Below are 25,204 nucleotides of genomic sequence, written 5' to 3'. Positions count from 1 at the left end.
GCCGTCAGACTGAGATTACACATCACATATGGTTGGTGAAGAACATCAGCATCATGCTAAGGAACAGCAGAGGTCGTGCTCCCACTAAATAGGAGCTGGGAATAGCCCTTTAGTCTTCATACCTTCACTGTCGAGGATATAGTCCCTTGGAAACATTATTCCACAGCCCATTATATCTCCCTTATAACAGCGTGGACCAAATGGATCCCCAACTCCACTTCCATGGAAGATCTTCCCGTCATCTGCAACGTAAGGAACAGATCAGTGCTAACACTTCACTTCTACATGACACATATGGATACATGGGTACATGCTACAAGGTAGTAAGGGATCTGGTACATGCGAGAAAATAAAACCAATGTGTATTCCAAAATTATTAACATTTTCATTAGTGTATATTCCATAAAAAGATATGTAGGACAGGAGAGAGATTACACATTTCCAACCTTTGAACTCCCTAGTTCTTAGTTACATGGGTACATGCTGTTTACAGATGGAGACAAAATGGTTAGTACATTTCTGTTAATGTAAGAAAAAAAACAAAACACATCATTGGTCACCGAAATAGCTTGAAACTGTTGAAAGCAATTTCCAATTTAAATTTACTGAATACCAACTAATGACAATCACACATTGTTTTTGAATTTTGGTTCAACAGAAAAGTTAAAAAGAAAAAAAAAAATGTAATTTTATCTGCAAAAAAATGATAGCACCACTCCAGTGTTTTGTTTTTTCACAGCCAAAGAGGCGCTTTAAATTTAGGTTTTCTGCCCCCAGTCATATACTCACCCTCCGGCGGCATCACAGTTTTCCGGTGATGCTCCACCAGTCCTGCGGTGCCATCTTGTGAGCGCTGCTTCTGACTGGCCGGAAGTCAGGAGCTGCGTCACAAGCTCTCAGTGCAAGTCTATGAGAGACAGAATGAGGCTTTCATAGACTTACATTGATCAGGGACCTCCAGTGCGACACAGCAGCCGGCAGGTCACAAACTGCAAGAGACTGACCAAAACGGCTGAAAAAAACAGATGAAAAAGCCAGAAAGAGTGTCAGAAAGAGGACAGGACTTGAATGTAAAGAAACACGCCAAAGCTGAATAAAAAAATAAAAAAATAAAAAAAAAGAATCAATAACAAAACAAAACCACAACACTGGAGTGATGGCTGTAGCTCAATAGTTTGTCGCACACCCTTTTGAGACAATCCCTACAAACGATTTCTCTAACCCTCAATGAGACTTCTGCACCTGTACACAGATATTTTGGCCCAAATCTCATAAGTAAACTGCTCCCATTGTCTCAGGTGAGAAGGTCCCTGCTCCAGACAGCATGATTCAGTTCCTTCCACACATGTTCAATAGTATTTTGATCAGATCTCATAGGAGCCATTTCACAATAGTACAATTCTTTGCTCTTTACCATTCTTGGAATTTTTTAGCCGTGTTTTGGGTCATTATCCTGATGGAGAACCCATGTCCTGTGCCTCAGATGAAGCTGACACTAGGCAGCACATTTGGCTAAAAATGCCTTGATGGTCTTGAGATTTCATTGTACCCTGCACATATTCAAGAATCTCTGTACCAGATGCAGAAAAGCAGCCACAAAACATAACCAAGCCTCCTCCATGTTTCACAGTAGGTACAAATGTTCTTTTCTTTGTAGGCTTCATTTTTGCATCAGTAAACATAGACCTGTTGCGATTTGCCAAAAACCCCCACTTTTGTCTCATCTATCCAAAGGACTTTTCTCCCAGAAGCTTTGAGGTTTATCAAAATGCATTTAGGGTTTTGCCTTTTCATGATTTGCTGTCAACAGTGGTTTTCTCATCAGTCGTCTTCCATGAATTCCACTTTGGCCAAGACAGTGACGGATAATGCGATCTGACACTTTTTACCTAGACCTTGAAGTTCACCTCCAACCTCTTTGGAATTTTTTCTAGATTCATTGGTTACCATTCGTAATATCCATCTTTTCAATTTGCACCAATTTTCCTCTTGTGGCCCCGTCCAGGGAGGTTGGCTACACTCTCACAGATGTTAAACTTCTGAATAATATGTGCATCTGTAGTAACGGGAACATCAAGATGTTTGGAGATAGTCTTATAGCAGACCTGGGCAAACTGCAGCCTGCGGGCCAAAAATGTCCCACAGACACACAGCCGAAGGACTGAAACAGTGGCCCACGGGCCGCACCATGCCCTCTCCCACCCGCCGCCGCTCAATGTCACCGCTCTCAGCATCCTCAGGATGCAGAGGGCAGTGAACACATTGGTGGAGGAGGGGACGCCTACTATCTGCCACCAATCAGCATGTGAGACGACAGATGCAATGACGGCATTTCATCGCACTACTGCTGAGGCTCAGTGCACGGAAAACAGGAGCAGAGCGAGAATGTGGTGTTTTTCAGGTTTTGGGTTTTTTTAAGTGAATGGTATATTTTTATGTATATAGGAGAATATGTCGGGGGCTCATACTGTATATGAACCTCTGAATTGTTAAGCGCTGTGGAATAGGTTTTGCAAATAATTATAATAATTATTAATATTACTAATAACTTAAAAATTACTTGAGTGTCAAGGTTTTTAAGTGCCCATTGTGGGTTTTTCTTACTTTAACAGAAGGGGACTAAGGCCATTTTCATATGTTCAGTGTTTGGTCAGTATTTTACATCAGTATTTGTAAGCCAAATCCTAGAGTGGGACAGTCTTAAAATACTGACCAAATACTGAACGTGTGAACATGGCCTAACAATTTTGCCACGTCTATATGTACATTTCCTTTAGACACATTGATTTCTATTGAGGACTTCCCCATTCACATTCTTACATATTCTCCTGCTATAGCCGCTTTCCTCGTGCATGTTTATCACCTGCCAACAGGCTACAAGAACCAGCCGCATATATCAGTTATATCATCTGAAAGTATCCACAGGGGATTGCAAGGGGTTGTACATGCACATGCTGCAGAAAACCTCATTCAGATGGATGGATGGAAGATTCTGTGATAAATCTACTACATGTTAGTTAATTTACCATGAAAAAGTTGAAAAAAAAAAAAAAAGGATTATGCCATTTACATTAATCTATCAATCATCGGCTATATGGGCAGTCAATTACTGGCCTGATTAAGCAGGTAAAAATGGTATTTTATGAGCACAGAATGGGCCTTTATAGAGGAAAAAACAAAACAGTGTTTTGTTCCCAATACCAGGATGACTGCATTACCAGTCACAGCCAGACGTGGCGCCGTTACTGTTCAAGCTATTAACACAGCTAAATGTCTTCCATGCCGATCTGCCCACGGGGTCTGCGGTATTGGCAATGCCAAAAGGACGGTGGCTATTGGATTTGTACGAGTTTCCCTTTTTCTATAGAGAGGAAGTTTTGTTTAAAAGGGATTGTCCAAAAAGAGTATCACAAAATAAAATCCTGCTCAAGTTTCATTATGATGTGAAAAGTGGAAACAATTAAAGAAGGACTTGTCATATGACGGAGACCAACCACGCCATGCCGATTAGAGAAGCCGTGGGGAGACTCAAACACAAGAGATAGGCTGCATTATGCATAGAACAGACAAAATCACCCTGAATTATGGCCAAGGCAGAAAAATAGCGCATTTATTTATTCAGAAGCCATCCTCTCTTCCAGCTTTTCTTGCGACTAAGGAGGTACAATATATGAAAACACATACCCGCATGATATGCGACAGAACCACGACTCCAGCCCGGGTGCCTGTTTTTTGGGTAATCCTGAATAACAAAAAAAAATGACCTGTGTTATTTGGCAATAAAGAAAATCTCCAAATGGCCATATGTTTCGATCAGTGTGCCGTCTGTGCGTCAACTGATGGCTAATACATGTTAGTGAGGCTGGCCTTCGCACCCACCCATTATGCGGATGAGCACATGGAGCCAGTTATGTAGGCAAGTTTATTTTTATATATACGAGCATTTAAGGGTATCTATAGGTGGCCATAGACTTTATATGATGGTTTCCCAACCTCCTCTCCAATGGAGAAAATGCAGAATCCATGAAAAACTAGGAGACATTACCCTTTGAACTAATTCAAGGAGCAGCTTGTAAGACTTAGGACTGAGACTACGTAAAACAGCCTAAACCATGCTCACCTTCCTTGCTAGTCCTAACGCAATATAACACTTTTCTCCAGGGTCAACGATTTCCACCTCAAAGTAATGACTCCGAGTGCTGAGAGAATGACGAGCCTGTGCCAGACCCACATCAATTATACTTTTTCCTTTACCAACATACTCTAGGAGCTGAAAGAAGGAAAATAATAATGGTGGATATAAGAGGTTGCTATATTACGATAGTCTTAAACAAGAGCCTTAAATTACAAGTCTGTCTTACAAGTGGAAAAAAAAAAGTCATATGTAATGTTATGATGAATAATCAATATTTAACAAACTCTTCCATATACAGTTAGGTCCAGAAATATTTGGACAGCAACTTAACTTTTGGAATTTTAGCTGTTTACCAAAATATATTATTCAAGGTACAGTTACATCATCAATATGGGCTTAAAGTGTAGACTCTTAAAGGGAACCCGTCACCCCCCCTGGCGTTTTTAACTAAAAGAGCCACCTTGTGCAGCACTAATGCTGCATTCTGTCAAGGTGGCTCTTTTATTTGGGGTCCCTGCAAACGCAGAAATATTCTCTTCTAATTTATTCACACTGCGGGATGGGATCTCGGGCGGTGGGTACACACAGGCGCGAGAATAAAGACATCATGTGATGTGAGTCGAAGGGCAGCGCAAAGTGCGCATGCCCAGGATAAAAAACAAACAAACAAACAAACAAAAAAAAACACTTACAGCGCAGGTGCCGGGGACGTAAATCAGAGGTCCCCAACCTTTTTTGCACCAGGGACCGGCTTTAAGCAAGACCAGTTTTCCATGGCCCGGTGGGGGTGGGGCAGGGGCGGGGCTTTGGTCATATGGGGGTGGGGTTATGGAGGGATGGAGCTTAGTGCATACTTATCATATAATTATGACATTTATAATGAGAATGTGATTCAAACTGATTCAATGTGATTCAAACTTATAAAGCTGTGCCTTATATATAGTGCTCTGCAGCGTTGCCCCATAGATGCTCCACATAAAGCTGTGCCTTATATATAGTGCTCTGCACCGTTGCCCCATAGATGCTCCACATAAAGCTGTGCCTTATATATAGTGCTCTGCACCGTTGCCCCATAGATGCTCCACATAAAGCTGTGCCTTATATATAGTGCTCTGCAGCGTTGCCCCATAGATGCTCCACATAAAGCTGTGCCTTATATATAGTGCTCTGCAGCGTTGCCCCATAGATGCTCCACAAAGCTGTGCCCCATATACAATGCTCTGCACCATTGCCCCATAGATACTCCACATAAAGCTGTGCCATTGCTGCTGCTGCTGCAATAAAAAAAAAAACAACACATACTCACCTCTCTTGCTTGCAGCTCCTCAGCGTCCCGTCCCGGCGTCTCTCCGCACTGACTGATCAGGCAGAGGGCGGCGCGCACACTATATGCGTCATCGCGCCCTCTGACCTGAACAGTCAGAACTAGAGGACGCGAAGACTGAGCGGCGCCCGGCGTGTGGAACGCGGACAGGTGAATATGTAATACTTACCTGCTCTCGGCGTCCCGCTCCTTCCCCCGGACAGCTGGTCTTCGGTGCCGCAGCCTCTTCCTCTGTCAGCGGTCACCGGCACCGCTGATTAGAGAAATGAATTAGCTAGCTGTCAGCGGCGCCGCGGACAAGAAGAAGCAACTTTGGAAACTTGCCTGCTAGGTGGTGTGTGTTGTTTCTAGGTGTGTTATTTATGGGTCTTGATCTGATAATAAATTGGGGGTGATCTTTACCCACCTAGCAGGCAAGTTTCCAAAGTTGCTTCTTGCCCGGCGATTGCTAGAGGAGGAGGAGGCACGATCTGTATATTGTATCCAGAAGCAGTAAGGCGGGGGACCGGGCTGACAGGATGCAACACGCTGTGCGCATGCCCAGGAATACCAGCCCCGCACTGTGCATAATGCATAACACATTGCGGGGCGGGGATTCCAAAGGTGGGGGCCGCACTGCCCACGCAGGCGCAGTGTGAAAGCCTGGCTTGGACGGCAGACGGCCAGAGCTTACTGCGTCAGCGCAGAACAGTACTACACAGCGCAGGCGCCGGTTTGAAAACGTAAACAGCGCTGAGGGGGCGGCGCAGAAAGACCAAGAAGATGTGAGTGACGGCAGAGGAGCGTTTCAAACTGGGGAGGGAGGACCAGCCTACGTGGCTAGAGACACCAATTATGGCTAAGTATCAAATCGCGTTTTTTGGGGTATACTTGAACCTAAAACTAAAAGAGCCACCTTGTTAGACTGCAGCATTACTGCTGCACAAGGTGGCTCTTTTAGTTTATAACGGCTGGAGGGGGGTGACAGTGGCCCTTTAACATGTTTTTTGATTAAAAAAAAAAATAGAAAGCCATCCCACCACTCCACGGTCACCGTAACTGGGACGGTCCCAACTAATATTGAAGACCTTATTGTTTGTCAATTGACATGCATGTGGATAAAGGCTGAGAAGGACTGAGCCCAACTAGCAGTACACAGCCATGGAAGACCACGTCAATATAATGCCCAGCCCAAAGGTAATATGGCAATTATCTCAAAAGCTTTTGAATGTGCTACATGGGCTGTTCCTTTGCCAATTCATCATCAATTAAGCAAGTAAAACGCCCTGAGCTGATTCCTGTTGTGGCATTTGAATTTCTAGGCTGTTGCTGTGAACCCACAACATGCAGCAGGTGGTGCTCACAATGGAAGTGAAGCAGACCATCAATAGGTGGGAAAAAAAATAAGAAATACATCAGAGAGATGGAAGAAATATTAGGAATAGCTAAATCAGGTAGCACATTCTGCAAAAAAAAAAAAAAAAAAGTGCACTGGTGAGCTTGGGAATTCTGAAATGCTTGGACATCCAAGGAAGACAATGGTGGATGATTGTAGAATCCTTTCCCTTCACAACATCCCCCAAGTAAAGAACACTCTCCAGGAGGTAAGCATTTTGGTTTCTAGGTCCACCATATAGAGAAGACTTCATGGGGGGGCAGATACAGATGGTTCACCACAAGGTGTAAACAATCAGCCTTCTGCATCCTACATAAATAATGATGTGGAATGGCAATATGCATGGAAAATTTCCTACCGTGCCAGAAACTCTGACATCATGTAGCCTTCCCCACTCGTCCTCGTAGCTGTCCACCATCATTATGCTGTCATCATCTTCGCAGCCAAGTTCTGCATTTAAATGAAGGCGGACTTCTTCACCTAAAGAGTGCATCCCCACTGCCGGGAACAGGCCATCGGGAGATAAGGGCATCACAGTGCTGCCAACCTGCATTGGGAAACAGAAGAACACCAGCATCAACTATTACCCAACACAAATAGTAACTTTAGAAACAGGTAAGATAAATGTGGAGTCTCTGCCTTACCCGTTTTCCATTCTTCGTAAAGAAAATCTGAGCCGTCTGTACATGGAACGAGCTGGGCTCTATACCACAACCAATCCGATCACCTGAGCTGCACTTTGTACCAAACTGACGTCCCTTTGCTCTCCCATTATAGAGTCTGAGAGAAAACAATAAAGATCATGGTCACAAGCGTCTCGTAAAACATAGATCACTGTGTCATAACAGACAGAAGCCCTGAAGACATAAGAACATCTCCGATCAAGGGCGAGCAAGGAAAAGCTAGAGAAAGTGGGAAAAAAGCAAGTGAGAGAATGAACTGTGGCATCTACACATACTTCATGATAAAACCTCTAAGCTTCTCGAGTCTAGACTATCAAGTCTTCTGTGGAATTTATTACTTGCTGCATCGCTGGGCGCTGACTATATACAGAAAGCGTTGTACCATGTAATATTATACAAGATTAAAATACATAGTGATTTATAGCAGTGTAATAAAAATACGTAAGCTACTTACGGGTAGCGGTGTTTTTCAGGAGCCCATGACAGCACCACGAGAGAGGGGATCCGCCCTTCAGGGACAGGAAACCTTCAGACATAAAAGGGCGGCACCTCTCTCCTCCGTCAGTTGGTTTACAGAGCATGAGAGAATCTCCTAGGTTAGTAGCATATCAACATTAAAACATGGTACAATTCACCCAGTGAATAAAACTTAGGACCCAATGTAAAGAAGGTGCTGACCCAAACAAGAAAAGAGGGTAGGGAATATAAGGGTGCTGTCATGGGCTCCTGAAAAACACCGCTACCCGTAAGTAGCTTACGTATTTATTCAGTCGCCATGACAGCACCACGAGAGACTTTCAGAGAAGTAAAAGAGACTAGGGAGGGATAACTGCTTCAAGCACCCTTCTCCCAAATGTGAGATCTGAGGAGCTACCCAAATCTAGTCTATAGTGCCTAAGAAAAGTAGACGGAGAAGACCATGTGGCCGCCTTACAAATGTCTTCAATCGATACTTCCGATCTTTCTGCCCAGGAAGTAGCCATGGCTCGAGTGGAGTGAGCTTTTATACCCTCCGGGATCTGTGCACCACCTGCTGAATAAGCCAGAGAAATCGCCTCCCTGATCCATCTAGCTAATGTGTTTTTGGACACCCTAAGTCCTTTCCTAACCCCCTGGAAGGATACAAATAGGGAATTATCCTTCTTCCACGCATCGGTAACCGAAATATATTTAAGAAGACATCTTCTCACATCTAGCAAATGGAATTTTCGTTCTTTATCATTAGTGGGGTTAGAACAAAACGAAGGCAAAACAACTTCCTGTAGCCTATGGAACTTTGAGGCTACTTTCGGAAGGTAAAGAGGATCAGGTTTTAAGATAACTCTGTCTTCTCTAACCTGCATGTAAGGAAGCTGTCTAGATAGAGCCTGCAGGTCACTAACCCTTCTTGCGGACGTGAGTGCGACTAATAGGGCAGTTTTGAAGGATAGGATTTTAATTGGCACTGTGTCAATAGGTTCAAATGGTGTTTCCATTAGAGCGGAAAGCACAAGATTTAAGTCCCACGGAACCAATTTTTGTTTAATTAGAGGTCTGGACCTAGATGCGGCCTTGAAAAATCTGGATATCCAGTAATTATTGGCTAATTTATTATTATACAGAGCCCCCAGAGCTGATACTTGGACTCTGAGAGTGCTTGTGGCCAATCCCATCTGTAACCCTTTTTGCAGAAATTCCAAAATTTTCTTGACACAGATTTTTTGGTCAATACGTGACCCTGACACCTCTAAAAATTTTTTCCAAATTCTAACGTAGATATTTGTTGTGGATGGTTTTCTACTTTTTAGTAGTGTGTTTACAAGGTCCTGAGAAAACCCCTTTGCTCTTAGTAGTGACCTTTCAAATTCCACGCCGCTAGGTGTAAATTGGCGACTCGTGGATGGAGAATTGGGCCCTGGGAGAGGAGATCCGATGTTTCTGGGAGAATCCACGGCTGAGAGATAGACATTTTCCTCAGCCAAGGAAACCATGATCTTCGAGGCCAGAACGGGGCTATCATGATTACCCGGGCCTTGTCTTCCCGTATCTTCCTCAGAACTAATGGTATTAAATTTAGAGGGGGAAAGACATAAGCGAGATCGAAGTGCCATGGAATTAGGAGAGCATCCACTGCGTAAGGGTTTTCTCTGGGATTTAAGGAGCAGAAACGGTGTAGTTTCCTGTTTTCCTTGTTCGCGAAAAGGTCTATGTCTGGGCACCCCCATAAGCGAACAATCTGATTGAAGATAGTCTGGTTCAAGCTCCAGTCTCCCTGACCGAGTCTGTTGCGGCTTAAGTAGTCGGCCATGACATTGAGTTTCCCCTTTATGTGGAGAGCCGTGAGAGACAGAAGGTGTTTTTCGGCCATCTGAAAAATATGATCCGTAACATTCATTAATGAATTTGATCGAGTACCCCCTTGGTGATTAATATAGGCTACAGTCACTTGGTTATCTGAGAGCACTCTGACATGTCTACCCCGAAGATGTATGAGGAAACTACTTAAGGCACGTTCCACTGCTAACAACTCTTTTAGGTTGGATGTCAAGTTCTGTTCTGATTGGGACCACAGTCCTTGAGTGCAGCTATTTCCCATGTGCGCTCCCCATCCCCTGGGGCTAGCATCAGTAGTTATTATTCGCGACACGTCGTTTGTCCAGGGAACCCCTCTACGTAAATTTGTTGTGAGTGTCCACCAATATAAAGATTGTATAGATTCAGTAGATAGTGAAAATATACTGTCCAGGTGTCCTGACAAGCAACGGGTGTTATGTAATATGTCCCACTGCAGCGGCCTAGTGTGATATTGGGCCCAGAGAACCGCCGGGATACACGATGTAAGGGACCCTAAAAGAGACATTGCTCTTCTTAGCGAGATTGATGGGTTGTTAATTATTTTAATCACCAATTGAGAGATCTTATCTACTTTTGTATCTGGAAGGCGGCATTCCTGTATGCTAGAATCTATGACCAGACCCAAAAACTCCTGTACCCTAGAGGGTTGTAACCGGGATTTTTTAAGATTAATTATCCACCCCAATTCCTGTAATACAGATGTTACTTTCCCCAATTGGTCAGTACAGTGAGATTCCGAATGACCAACGATCAGCAGGTCATCCAGATAGGGTATTATTAAGATGTCCTGCTCATGAAGGTGTGCCATGACCTCCACCATTACTTTAGTGAATACCCGGGGTGCGACCGCGACTCCAAAGGGAAGTGCACGGTACTGGAAGTGTTCTATAGAGCCATTAATTGAAACTGCCACTCTGAGAAATTGTTGGTGGTCTGTGTGTATTGGGATATGGTAATAGGCGTCTTTTAAGTCCAAGACAACCATGAAGCAGTTGTAAAATAAGAGCTTTATTGCCGTTTTTATCGACTCCATTTTGAAGGAGGGAATCAGTAGAAATTTATTCAGACCTTTCAAATTAATGATTGTACGGAAAGATCCATCAGGTTTTTTGACCAGAAAGAGAGGGGAATAGAACCCCTTACCTTTCTGTACCGTGGGTACTCTAACCAGCACACCCTTTTGCTGTAGATCTCGGACCTCCGATTCTAGAGCCAGCTGTTCTGTGGAGGAAGAACGGATGGGCGTTATACAAAATTTGTTATAGGGAAAAGTCTGAAATTCAAATCTTAGACCAGCCGAGATGACACTGAGGATCCATGGGCTGTTAGAAATTTTCAACCAGGCAGGGAAGAAGGCTGAAAGTCTTCCCCCCACCTGGTCCAGCAGTCATTGAGGCTTTTTATAGTCCCGAGAGGTGTCAAAGATATAGCCTCTACCTCTTTTTCTGTTACTGTCCCGCCTGGATCTTTCTCTAAATGATCTTCTACGGTTGTACCATCCTTTGTTGTATTCCCGTTTATATGGGGGTTTTCCCAGGAAGGGGAACCGTTTTTTATTATCACCAGCTTTCTCTAATAATTCGTCCAGTACAGGCCCAAACAAATGTGTCCCTTCACAGGGAATGCCGCATAATTTTGACCTTGCCTGTAGGTCTCCCGGCCAACATTTAATCCATAAAGCCCTGCGGGCTGCATTTGATAGAGCCGAGGACCTTGCGGCTAACTTTACCGAATCTGCCGAAGCGTCTGAGAGAAAAGCTGCCGCCTGCTGAATTATAGGAAGGGAAGACAGGATTTCACTCCTAGGGACTTTGTTCTTAAGTTGGTCTTCTAGCCGGTCAAGCCACACCATTAGTGACCGAGCCGTACAAGTGGCTGCAATTGCTGGTCTTAGAGATCCTGCCGCTGTTTCCCAGGTCCCTTTAAGAAAAACGTCAGCCTTTCTATCTAACGGGTCTTTTAAGTTGCCCAAATCTTCGAATGGTAGCGATGATTTTTTACACGCTTTGGCCACTGCGGCGTCTAATTTCGGGGCTTTATCCCAAGAGGACGATGACTCTTCCTCAAAGGGATACCTTCTCTTGAATGCCGGTGGGAGTGAACCTTTCCTTTCAGGCTTCTTCCACTCCTTTGTAATTAGAGTTTTTATTTTTTCAATCACCGGGAAAGATCTACGGGACTTTTTGTCCAACCCTTTAAACATTATGTCCTGCATAGACCACTCTGACTGAGGCTCCTCAATCCCCATAGTGTTATTTACCGCTTTAACTAGCCGATTCACTTTATCAAGTGGCAAACAGGAATATCCTGATTCAACGTCTATAGATGAAGAGGAAGACGTAGAGGAATCCGAGGTTAACTCAGCCGAGTCTGACTCAATATCTGAAACTGGAGAAGCAAGTTTCTTCCCTTTAGATTTTGTTTTTTGGGAAAGAGACCTAATAGAACCCCTGACCTCTTGTCTAACCATATCCCTCAAGGAAGACGTAAGGTCAGAAGCTTCTTCCCCTATAAGGCGCTGTATGCAAGGCCTGCACAGCTTTTTCTCATAGGCATCCGGGAGTAGATCCCCACACTCGCCACATTCCTTGTGTTTGGACTTGGCGGTACATTTTCTCCCCTAATAGGATAAAGGGGGACATAACAGGGACAAAGGATCACTAGGTGAACTTTCACGTAGATCACTTACCCAGATGCGTAGTGAATGGTACCGTAGATAATGGGGTGTCCTTCCTGGCCAAGGTAGTCTTATGACCTGAGGACTTGCTTGACTTTTGAACATTTTTGACTCCACCAGCGCGACTACTGCCACTAGATCGACGCTGGGAGATGGCACGGGTCTCTTCAAGAGGCTGAGGCTGCTGCCGCACCTGCGGTGCTTCCTGCTCCGGTGACTCCATTATAATAAAGGGTCAGAGACATGCAGCGGCCGCCATATTGCCTTTAAATACTGCCCCCAAGCGGTACCACCCCCAGATGGGGGGTCAGCAGGATAATCCAGGTGTCCTGCCCGGTATACATCTAATTGGCCCCCACTACTAGAGCCGCGCCCCCAGCCCAGGCCTCGGCACATCACCGCCTCCGCCCCATAATACCGATAGGCCCGCACGGCGATCGCGCGTGCGCAGCCGCGCCAATGGGCCACGCCGCTGCGTCACCAGGAAGCGCCGACGAGGACGTCGCCCGGGAACGCCCCTTCCGGTTACAGGCGCTCCCATTGAAAGGCAGGAAAAAACAGAACCGCCCCATCCGGCGCGGCCACCGCGCATGCCCAGCCGCGCTAATGGACCGCGCCGGCCGCGTCATTAGGAAGCGCCCCAGGGACACCGCCGGGACGCCCCAGCACACGCGGCGAGCCCAGAGACATATGGCCGGAGCGGAGGCAGGATGTGACCGGACCCGAGGCGCAGACACAGCTCCAGAGCAGGTAGCGTATACTTACCTTGTACCTGTGGCAAAAAAGGGTCACCCAGAAGCAAGCCATGTCTGAAGGCTGCTTCTCTCTGCTGACACCTGACACAAGCAGTCCCCCTGCCGTGTGGTGCTTCCGGCGCCCTGGCTAGTCCGAGGTAGGGGCCCTCCCGCTACCTGCATCGGACTACCAGGACTGGGAAATCTTCCTTAATCTTCAACCTTCTTCATGAGGTCTTGTCTGAAGAGGTTACCCTGTCAGGGACAGGAAACCAACTGACGGAGGAGAGAGGTGCCGCCCTTTTATGTCTGAAGGTTTCCTGTCCCTGAAGGGCGGATCCCCTCTCTCGTGGTGCTGTCATGGCGACTGAATAAATAAACATGTCCCGTTTCCACTCCATTGTTCAAGAAAAGTCCAGGAGGATTTCCTGGCCGATCTGTCACACTGGCATTACAAGGCTGCGGCTTCCTCAGACGGCGGCTCCGTCATACTTCGACATCATTACCTGGATCTACAAGTGTAAATCCACAGACACACAGGAAGATGTATGAAGACTGGATTTCCATGAGGACTGGATTTCCATACACCAGTCTTAAGATTTAACTATAATTTACGCCGAGTTCAGATTTAATAGATACTGTGTTGGGCTGCTGGAGATTACAGCCTCTGCCGCTAAGCCTTACCTACTTTCCAGAAAATCTGTGTGCTATGATTTGCAAGTTGTTTACGCTATTTTTCTGGTGTATAGTCATTGATGCATTTCAACCAGACTCTCCACACATACATTGATTGGCTTAAGTATTTAATGTCCACGGTTTCCATGTGGTCATGTCCCTGAAGCCGCGGGCGGCCGGAGGCTTCAGGAAAACGGTTGTTGGAGGCCGCGCGTGCGCAGACTGAGATCTCAGTGGCCATTTTCGGATGGCCGCAGGGAAACCAGTGATGCACTCAGCTCTGCTCGTCATGGACACCGAGCCGCGGCGTTGCCACATTTCTGCCGCCGGCATCAAAGGGACTCTGCTCAGGTGCACTCCGCAGCACCCACCGCCGCAGTATCGCCACACCTCTGCCGCCGCTGGTTCCGCTGCTACCACTGCCGCAACCCCCCGGGTAAGCCTGCATTCGCACTATAAGATATCCCCCATTTTCCTCCCAATTTGTTTTGGGGGTAAAAAGTGCATCTTATAGCCTGAAAAATATGGTATACAGCAGCTTCTTTCTGGAATAGATTTTTAGAAATATTGCACCTATAAAAACACCCATGGATTAAAGTGAACCTGATTAAATTGAGACCTTAGTTGATGAAATCTGCCTTGTGGTTGTTGTATTTTCAGTTTTGAGTTAATGACATGCTTGTGCTCCGGGGCGGCCTGTGAGGGAAGGGCTTCATGTGGTGCTCTGCTTAGGTATTCATCTGTATGGCTTCTGACAGGTCACTGATCCCTCACTGACCTGCCACCTGGTTTACAATTATATGTATTGGAAAAAAAAAACAAACAAAAAAAAACAAACAAAAAAAAAAAAACTTACATTCAGCAGGCAGGCGCCACAGCATGATCAAATGTATGACATGCATTTAATCATTTTATTTGCCGATTCCAATTTATTCAGAAAAAAAAAAAAAAAATCTCTCAAAATGGCGCCGGCCGCGTCTGCACTGTAGCATCTATTGGCGATCCAATAGATGGTACTGCACAGGAGCCGCCATCTTGCTAGAGAAAATTAAAGATTGTCTCCGCCAAGATGGCACCGGCTGCAATAGATGCTACGTCGGCGCCATGTTGAGAAGTTTTTTCTGAATAAATTTATAATCAGCAAATAAAATAATTAAATGCATATTATACATGCAATCATGCTGCAGGTAGGTGCCTGCCTGCTGAAGGTGATTTTTTTTATTTCAATAGATATATTAATTATGTAAACTATGGGGGGTCAAGTGTCTGCTTTATGAACAGCTAATCAGAGCACCACATGAAGACCCCTCCCCCCCCTCCACAGGCCGTCCCAGAGCACGGGCATATCATTAACTCAAAACCGAAAATAAAGATTAAACAACAACCACAAGACGGATTTCATCACCAGATATCATTTTAATAAGTATAACGGTGCCGACCTGACACTGTCTGTAGGTTATACAGCACAAATCTGCCGACAGGTTCCCTTTAAAGAGGGGACTTTTTACACTGAAGACCAATCCATAGGATACGGTCATCAAGATCTGATCGGTGAGGGTGCGTGACATGTAGCACCCCCACCAATCAGATGTTCCTGAAGCCAGCGGCACAATAGGGGGCAGGTATGCAGTACCCAGCCACGGACACTAATGTTAATGGAGATGTACTGTTTCGTTCCACAACTGAGCAGTACCAGGATCAGCGGGGGTGCCGGATGTCACAACCTCACAGATCAGGCATTGATAACCTATCCTAAGGAAAGGCCACCAATGTTTAAGTCCAGGACATCCCCTTTAATTAGCGCACCTCTTAGTCAGAATTAAGTGAACACTTACTTGCCGTCATCCGCATGGTATGCCACGGAATCTGGCAGCCAACCTGGTTGATGATCCAGACTGTAATATTGTGGTACTAATCCCACAGCGATTGTTCCTCGAACGCCACGATCCACAATAGACACCTGAAGAGTAGGACAAAAAGGAGAATCAATTTCACCAAGAAGGAAAATGATGTAATATGTACATCTTGCCCTCTAGTCAGGGGCATATTATTCCAAACAAGAATAAACTTTTTTTTGTTTTTTCCCCCCTTTGTGTGGTGTTTAAAGCCCCCTTTAATGTCTGGGACTGTTAGGCCCGACCGTCAGAAAATATGGGGATAGACCACATTTGCATACCGTAAGTTCTTAGCTGCCCGTGTAAACAGGTTACATGGTGCCAATGGCTTTCTAGGCACAAAAAGATCAAATAAGCCTCATGCAGAGAGTTCAAGATCTGGCTATGTTACTCCTATTCCTGACCAGCCACATTGTCAAGGTTTCTCGTACATGTGGCTTAAAGCGTTGCAAACAAATTTCTGGTTCGGTTATTCAAATATTTTTATTTTTTTTTTCACAATGCGTAGGGTGTAATTTTTTTTTTTTTTTGGAATCTTTATGCTTGTCTTATAGTTTTTTTTTTTATAATACTGGTCGAAAAATTAATGGAAATAGCATCAGCGATTTTAAACTGGCAGCAGCTTTTTTTATTTATCTTTTCATGTTTTTAATCAATGTATTTATTTTTCATTTATTTCACGTATTTTGCCCGAAAAGTTTTTTAAAAGACCTTTGAGGGCTTTTCAATATATATTTTTAAACAGATTTACCATTAGCCCCAGCTACAAGGGAGATTCAGCCTCCTGGCGGTACAGCAGAACTGACTGGGTCCCCGCTCCCTACACCCAGTGATGACATGACTGCTGGGACGAGAGGTGGAAGCACAAGTAGCACTTCCCATTATCATGTACACAGTGTTTACTTAGCACTGTGTGTAAAGCTATCAGGAAGGCAGAGACTGTAATGAACCGACTCTGCCATCTCTTTGGAGAACAAAAAAGGGAAGGGGGGTGGAATCAACAAATAGTGTGAACACTCGGCAAGGAAAAATCTTTATTGGAAACACAAGCAGGTGTGCAATGGATTTGCAGGAAAACAAACTTAATGTACATAAATACAACATGTAGAAAGTGACATGTTCAAAGGAAACCTATTAGGTACCTGTGTACCATATAGTTACATGCTAAGATGCCAACCCCTAAAGAAGGTCACCACCAAAACGTGCGTCGGGGTGGGCAGCACACTTGCACTTGTGAGCCTATTCAGGTAAATTGCTATTTGACCTCCTAAAGTCTATTTAGTCACTAATGACTTATTAATGGTGACATGCATTATGTACTATTTCCACGTGTACACACTATTTATTGACCTTATATTGGCTCCCCCATTTGTTTCTTTAGGTTATCACCGACTGGTCTCAATATTTTCAGTTTAAACCTGGTCGTCCATGTGCATTGACACAAAAGGTATGCATACACATAGATTTTGCCTGGCACTAGTCTATTTTGTGCATCTCTTTACGGAGTCAGGCTGTGCCTGTCAGCTGGCTCCCAATCGATCGCATGCAGAGGAGTGGCACACTTTCTACTCAGAAAGGAAAATCATTTTGCTTTCATTTTTCAAAATAGGAATGCAAAATGAGAGCTGTGCTAGGATTGGTTGCTATGGGCAACAGAGACAGGCTTACTTTTAAAACCGGTCTCAATATAACTGCTCCTAAAGTTGCTTTTACACTTGCCGTGTTTTTGCGGCTCGTTTTGCACCCCCAATAGATTTCTATGGGGCCGCAATAATTTCACAGTGCACAGTATGGCCGCGAGGGCTGTACTTACAGCCGTGAAAAAAGATCGAGCCTGCTCGATCTTTTTCACGGCTTATGGACACGGCCCCCATTGAAAATCAATGGGCAAAAACAAGGAAGTTTGTTTTTGCGGAACGCCTTTTTTTTCCCCTCCAATACTACTTCCATAGTATTGGAAACCGGAAAAACGGCGATCCTCAAGTTATTGAGGCAGACCATGAAAACTGCGGTGATACGGCCTGCAAAAAACACAGTATGTGTAAAAGTAGCCTAAAAATGAAGGGAGAAGAGCGACTAACAAAGCTGCACAAAATTCTCAGTAATACAGTGTAATACCCTAAAACATGGTGCGGGTGGTGGCAAATACACATTATAATAAGTTGCACTTTAGGTGTTTTTTTTTTTTTTTTTTACCTCATAATAAACACCAGCAATGAACACGACATAATTTCTGACAAAAAAAAAAACAAACAAGAAAAAAAAAACAGATTCACCCCCCCCCCCCCCGGGAAAACCGAGCTCAATAGACACAACATTAACTATTCACAAGATGAATTCACCACAGCTTCTGACACAATATTCCCCATAGTAAACACTAATGAAAGAAGCGGTCTGCCCCATCGCCCGACTCACCTCAAAGTAGTTATTGTCTTTACTTAGCGGTCGTGGCGCAACGTAGCAGCCGACCTCCCCTGAGTTTCCGTGGTAACTAGTGAGAGAAAAGCAGGAATGAGCCAAACATCTAGTCATACACATGACACCAATTTCATGAGACATGACAATGTCATAACACACATCAATGACACCAGTTTTTTACTTAATTATTCTCCTTGAATTTCCATGTGTTTCCACGAGGAACATCTAGTCCGCTCATCCGGAGCATTGCTGGTGCATGAAAAGATTACAAGTTGTCAACAAGGCTGTGGAGTCGGTAAGGCAAACCTCCGACTGCACAGCACTGGTCACTACTGAGCATGGTCATTATCACCAATAGGGATCATTCAGACATCCATGCAAATTGCTCCATGATTGGGTGCAACGCACGGACTGGCCGCAGGTCTCCCGACCCGAACATGACGGCTTCATGTATTTTTATTCTGCACTGCGTCCCAGTTCCGGGCCATTTTGCATGGATGTCTGAATGCGCCCTTATAGGAAACTGAAATTACCCATTATTTGCTTTTTGCAAAGTTTTAATAAATAGTATTGAATTCTTAGCAATTTTGAATGGAGGGGGTCTGCGTCCCACCGATCGCTCCAAGCAAAAAGGCAGAAGCATTCAGCTCTTACTCAGAGCAGTGTACAGATCTGTAGACCACAATGAGCCAGTACACGCTGCTCACTCAGCTTTTTTTCTTCTGTGTGGTCCTTCACAAAAGGGTCTCTGCCATCACAGCATTACAAATTGAATATAAAGTGAGGCCGTACTGGGCCACAGGCCTTTGAAGGGAGGACGACATGACAGGGTTGAGGGGGCCTATATAGAGAGTGGAACATGTTAAAAGGGTCGGCTTAGTAAGGGTTAAGAGATTTGAATAGCAGAGTTGGGAGAGGGCTGTAGGGTGGTAGGAGGGGTTAAAGGTGGAGTCAAGGGGAGCATTATAAAAGGGAGTAGCCATTTTAGTGGGGCAACCATTTTAGGTGCCCCCATCACAGTTGAAGCAAGCTGTAGTAAGGTGTACCTGTACTATGGAGGTTGAGTAGATCCTACAGCAATTGAGGGACGCTGCCGATTCCAGGGGCGCTGGATGGCTGCAGGCATCTATCCAAGGCCTGCTGCAGGGAGTAGAGGCAGGGCACCCTCCGGCCCAACGAGATGGACGTCAGCCTCGGAGAACCAGGCTTCCGGAGCACCTTAGTCCTGAGGTTACCCCCCCGGGGCCGGCGCCATGTGAGGAGCCCCTCCGACACGGGTAGATTGCAGCAGGCCAAGGGCGCGTGGATCTAGAGCCAGGAGGAATCCTGCATCTTGGCGGTACCCTCAGCGGGGGGGGGGGGGGGGGGGGGGAGATGTCGGCCTCTCCCTCGACCAGTGCGACGGTGTCGGAAGGGGATCCAGGATCAGGTGCCCACTCACCGGCAGCAATGAGGGACCGGGATCTGGGCGCAGGGGCAGCGGGAGCTCCCATTGACCAGGGCTCCGTTCGGCGATGTGCAGGTACCCGACGGGGGCAAGCGGTACAGGCCTCAGAGCGGCCGGGGAGTGGCAGCACGATAGCTCCGCCCACTCGCTGGCTGCTAAAGTTTTTGAAAATAACGGTGGGCAGCTTTGTGCTGGCTACATGGAGGCAGAAGGGGGTGGGGGAGAGGGCAGTGAGAGTGGGCCACAATGGGATCTTCCGGTGTCAGACGTTGGGGGTAGGAACACCGCACCCAGGCAGCTAGGTGAGAGAGAATCAATGGCTTATTTTCAACAGTCACTAGCTTCCAATGTAAATGTGAGGGGGCAGTTGTCTGCGGGGGCTAGTGTCGGCATGGGTGTTGTACTGCAGGGTCTGAAGGAGTTGGTTAGGCTGTGGGAATCTGGGAATGGTCAGGGTGGGTCTTTGTCAGCATGGATAGGTAATTTAAGGGAGAGTTTTTTTTGGATATTAACGGGGCAGCGGTTTCATCTGGCGTGGTACCAAGCACAGTAACGGGGGGAGAGGGGGTTCAGAGAATGTTGGTGGGGTAACGGTGGCTGAAGGCAAGCTAACGGGACAGGGATCTTCTTCTGGGGACGGTGGGGAAAAAGATAAGGATGAGACAGACAGTGCGGCTGGACGATGCAGCTAAAGGGGAAGTTTACGTCTGCTTTGAGGGGCCGTTGGGGGGCACATTTGAAGCAGGAGGTGAGAGAAAGAATAGGGAAAGGGGAGTATGTGGAAATGTTTTCATTACTCTGACTAGAACGTTTTAAATTTAGATAGGGTAAGAAGAGATGAATCTAAAGGTACCTTCACACTAAGCGACTTTACAACGATAACGATAGCGATCCGTGACGTTGCAGCGTCCTGGATAGCGATATCGTTGTGTTTGACACGCAGCAGCGATCAGGGTCCCGCTGTGAGATCGCTGGTCGTTGCTGAAAGTCCAGAACTTTATTTCGTCGCTGGATCTCCCGCTGACATCGCTGAATCGGTGACAACAGCACAGCGCCAGGAGCGCATAACGGACGTGTGTCTGTGTGGAGTGTGTGAGTGTACCAACCGTTACTACCGTAAATGGGCCCCCCCGTCTTGCCAGGGCCCCGGCACTTGCCCGGGTACGCCGGGTGCTGACGCCGGCCCTGGGTGTGTGTGACACCGATCCAGCGATGTATTCACTGCTAACCAGGGTAAACATCGGGTTACTAAGCGCAGGGCCGCGCTTAGTAACCCGATGTTTACCCTTGTTACCATTGTAAAGTAAAAAAAAAAAAAAAAACACATACTCACATTCCAGTGCCCGGCGTCCGCTTCCCTGCACTCCTCCTGCATCCTGTGTAAGTGCCGTCCGTAAAGCAGAGCGGTGACGTCACCGCTCTGCTCTGTGGGAGATGCCGGAGATGTTCGGCGCTGACACAGGATGCAGGAGGAGTGCAGGGAAGTGGACGCCGGGCACCGGAATGTGAGTATGTGTTTTTTTTTTTACTTTTACAATGGTAACCAGGGTAAACATCAGGTTACTAAGCGCGGCCCTGAGCTTAGTAACCCGATGTTTACCCTGGTTACCAGGGGACTTCGGCATCGTTGGTCGCTGGAGAGCCGTCTGTGTGACAGCTCTCCAGCGACCACACAGCGACGCTGCAGCAATCGGCATCGTTGTCTGTATCGCTGCAGCGTCGCTTAGTGTGAAGGTACCTTAAGAAGGAGGAAGAGGATAAGAGGAGGTTTCGACTAATTCCCCGCACGTTCTCTAATTGGTTACAAGCATTTGCTATACTAGCCAGTGTCATTGGGGAGAAGTCACCGGAGAATTGTTCGGCCTTTCTTGTTATATGGATGAGATTGGTGAGGCAGGGGTGGCTTTGATATGATGAACAATTCCGACCTAGCATCCGTTGGGATCATAAAGACATAGCACTATGGATGAGAGTAACGGCTCCGGGCAGATCAGGAAAGGGATCTCAGTCTTTTCCTGGGGGCACCAGGGGCCCGGGACAGTCAGGGCACTCGGTGGCATTACAAAGGGGACTGTGCTTCGCATCTAACGAAGGGGCATGCAGATTCAGTGCTAAATGCAAATTTAAACATGAATGTTCTTCCTGTGGAGCTAGTCACGAGGCATCAAAATGTTTTAGGGAAGGAAAACAAAAAGGGTCAGAGGGAATTGAAAAAAAGGAGTGACACCAGTGCAACTGGCAGAGATAGAGCGATTTCTAAATAGGTACCCGGATAGGGAGGCGGCAGCATTACTTTGCGATGGTTTTAGGGACGGGTTTAAAATTCCTTTTGATAATGTTGAGGTGAAGTGATCAACCAAGAATTTAAAGTCAGCCAGAGAGTTTCCAGAAGTGGTCACTGAAAAATTGAATAAAGAAGTGGACTTAGGTAGAATGGCTGGAGCGTTTGATTCGGCTCCTATTGATAAATTGAGGGTTTTATCCATTGGGTGTAGTACCAAAAAACAAGCCTAACAAATTCAGGTCGATTCATTACCTCTCATTTCCAAAAGGTTTGTCAGGTAATGATGGGATTGACCCCCAGTTGTGTTCGGTTTTGTACACGTCTTTCGATGCGGCCATGATTTTTGTTAAGCAATGAGAACAGGGGGCTCTGTTGGCAAAGACAGACATCGAAGTGGCTTTTCACTTGTTACCAGTTCACCCTGATAGCATGCATTTGTTAGGGTGTTTTTGGGATGTTTTTTTTTTTTCGTGGATCATTGTTTGCCAATGGGGTGTTCGCTGTCATGCACGTACTATGAAACGTTCGGCACATTTTTGGAATGGACGGTTAAGGAAGTGTCTGGGCTCAGTTTATGTACTCATTACTTGGATGACTTCTTGTTTGATGGTTCGGAGCAGTCTCCTGATTGTTCTGTTTTACTTCACACAATGGGAAGTGTGGCTAAAAAAATTCAGGGTCCCAATGCCAGCTGAAATAAAACTATAGGGCCAGTGACATCATTGAGTTTTTTGGGTATCGAAATTGATACGGTCACAATGGAGTGCAGACTTCCAGAGGACAAATTTCTGATGAGATGAGTCGGGTTTGTAGTCTGAAGAAGGTAACGTTGCGGGAGGTTCAGTCGCTGCTAAGCAAATTGAATTTCGCGTGTCGGATTATGACGATGGGTAGAGCATTTTGTCAGAGGTTTTCTTTGGCTACCGTGGGAATGAAGGTGCCTTCGCATTTCATCAGGCTTTGGAAGGAGTTGAAGGAGATTTAAAGGTTTGGGCACTTTTCCTGGACTCCTACAAAGGGAAGTAAGATTTGGATCGCACCGATGGGGTCGGCTGAATCCCTAGGCATTCTGGTGGTTGCGGCTGGTGAGCAGGGTTTCAGTTTGTTTTATCAAGGCATGTGGTTTGTGGAGCAGTGGCCACGAATCAGGGAGGATAGGGACTTGTCGGCCAATCAGGTACGGTGCGAGGTGTTCCCCATTATTGTGGCACTATTGTTGTGGGGAGGGAGTGTTCGGAATAGAAAAATCTGTTTCCGTTGCAAGACAATGGGCGCGATGAGGGCCATAAATTCATTATCTTCTGATCAAGCTTGGTGAGAGTTCTACAGCATATGGTGTGAACGGGTTGGAGTTTTAACTTGTGGGTTATTGTGGAATTCAGGCTTAAAGGGAATCTGTCACCCCAAAATTGGCAGGCGTACTTTGCTCTACCCTCAACAGGGCCAACAAAGTACGCCTGCGCAGGAGCCGCGGCAGGAAGGCAAGAAAAGGACGTCATCGCATGACGATGGGTGGCGCCGGACCCAGACCGCGACACCCATTGGACCGGTTCGCACTGGGACCGCCCCTGGGTGAATATAATCTAACTTGTTTTGGAGGGAACATTTATGTTGGTGGCGTTGGGGGGTGGGAGAATATCAAAGGTCCTGGACTCCCCATTGGGTGGATTAAGTGGAATGGAACGTAATGGTCACACAGAGGAGATAAATGGGATCCGTGGGTTTTTCTGGCGGATATTGGCTGGTCGAGTCTATTAGTGTCTCTGAGCTGGCGCTTAGCGGCTAAAGGCAAGACTTGACCTAGAGGCCAAGCTTTTTGGACATTGAACTGAGGCTGTTACAGCTTGGGGCTTCGAGGACCGCCTCTCCCCTTGTGGATAATGTTAAAAAATTGTTATGTTAAATGTTAATAAAGGCTGCTGTGGCCAATTTATCCAAATGAATGTGTGGTGAGTCATTATCTTATGGAGTAGGGTATTAGGGCTGTTGGGCTGAATAGGGATGCAAAGTTTTAGATGGGGGCGTGAAACTCACAGGAATCACAAATACCCAATTGTCATGTAACGTACATCAAAAACCCTTTGCTGCTAAGATCTACGCCAGATCGGAGTTGGTCCGACAGCCCCAAAATGCACCAAATATATTATGGGGCATACAGTCTTTAGGTACCTCCACACTAAACAACTTTCCAACGAGAACGACAACGATCCGTGACGTTGCAGCGTCCTGGATAGCGATCTCGTTGAGTTTGACACGCAGCAGCGATCTGGATCCCGCTGTTATATCGCTGGTCGGAGCTAGAAGGCCAGAACTTTATTTGGTCGCTAGATCGGCGTGTATCGTCATGTTTGACAGCAAAAGCAACGATGTCAGCAATGTTTTTACATGGAGCGTGAACGATAAGTGAGTCGCCGTTACATCACTGGATCGCTCCTGCATCGTTCTGGAGCTGCTGTGTTTGAAGTCTCTACAGTCATGGCCAAAATTTTTGAGAATGACACCAAAATTATATTTTCACATGATCTGCTGCCCTGTGGTTTTTATTAGTGTTTGTCTGATGTTTATATCACATACAGAAATATAACTGCAATCATATTATGAGTACCAATAGGTTATATTGAAAGTTAGAATGAGTTAATGCAGCAAGTCAATATTTGCAGTGTTGACCCTTCTTCTTCAAGACCTCTGCAATTCTCCCTGGCGTGCTCTCAATCAACTTCTGGACCAAATCCTGACTGATAGCAGTCCATTCTTGCATAATCAATGCTTGCATTTTGCCAGAATTTGTTGGTTTTTGTTTGTCCACCCGTCTCTTGATGATTGACTACAAGTTCTCAATGGGATTAAGATCTGGGGAGTTTCCAGGCCATGGACCCAAAATCTCTGTTTTGTTCCTTGAGCCATTTAGTTATCACCTTTGCTTTATGGCAAGGTGCTCCATCATGCTGGAAAAGGCATTGTTGGGCGCCAAACTGCTCTTGGACGGTTGGGAGAAGTTGCTCTTGGAGGACATTCTGGTACCATTCTTTATTCACGGCTGTGTTTTTAGGCAAGACTGTGAGTGAGCCGATTCCCTTGGCTGAGAAGCAACCCCACACATGAATGGTTTCAGGATGCTTTACAGTTGGCATGAGACAAGACTGGTGGTAGCGCTCACCTCTTCTTCTCCGAATAAGCTGTTTTCCAGATGTCCCAAACAATCGAAAAGGGGATTCATCAGAGA

General features: G+C 46.0%; 1 protein-coding gene across 5 annotated transcripts in view; it reads right to left on the bottom strand.

Moving 5' to 3' along the window:
* The window catches only part of SPRYD3 (SPRY domain containing 3), a 58,753-nt gene that overhangs the window by 5,762 nt on the left and 27,787 nt on the right, over positions 1-25,204 (bottom strand). For all 5 annotated transcript variants that reach the window (XM_077298016.1, XM_077298015.1, XM_077298012.1 and 2 more), the window contains 7 exons: positions 18,248-18,323; positions 15,773-15,897; positions 7,479-7,614; positions 7,193-7,381; positions 4,121-4,270; positions 3,685-3,742; positions 123-242 (listed from right to left, as the gene is read on the bottom strand). In XM_077298016.1, the coding sequence (XP_077154131.1) occupies positions 123-242; positions 3,685-3,742; positions 4,121-4,270; positions 7,193-7,381; positions 7,479-7,614; positions 15,773-15,897; positions 18,248-18,323 (854 nt within the window). The remainder of the gene's footprint in view (positions 1-122; positions 243-3,684; positions 3,743-4,120; positions 4,271-7,192; positions 7,382-7,478; positions 7,615-15,772; positions 15,898-18,247; positions 18,324-25,204) is intronic.

The sequence above is a fragment of the Ranitomeya variabilis genome, chromosome 3 (assembly GCF_051348905.1).
Source record: "Ranitomeya variabilis isolate aRanVar5 chromosome 3, aRanVar5.hap1, whole genome shotgun sequence".
In the NCBI taxonomy this organism is placed as follows: domain Eukaryota; kingdom Metazoa; phylum Chordata; class Amphibia; order Anura; family Dendrobatidae; genus Ranitomeya; species Ranitomeya variabilis.
The sequence above is the reverse complement of the archived record's forward strand: the minus strand, read 5'-3'. Positions and strand labels throughout refer to the sequence as shown.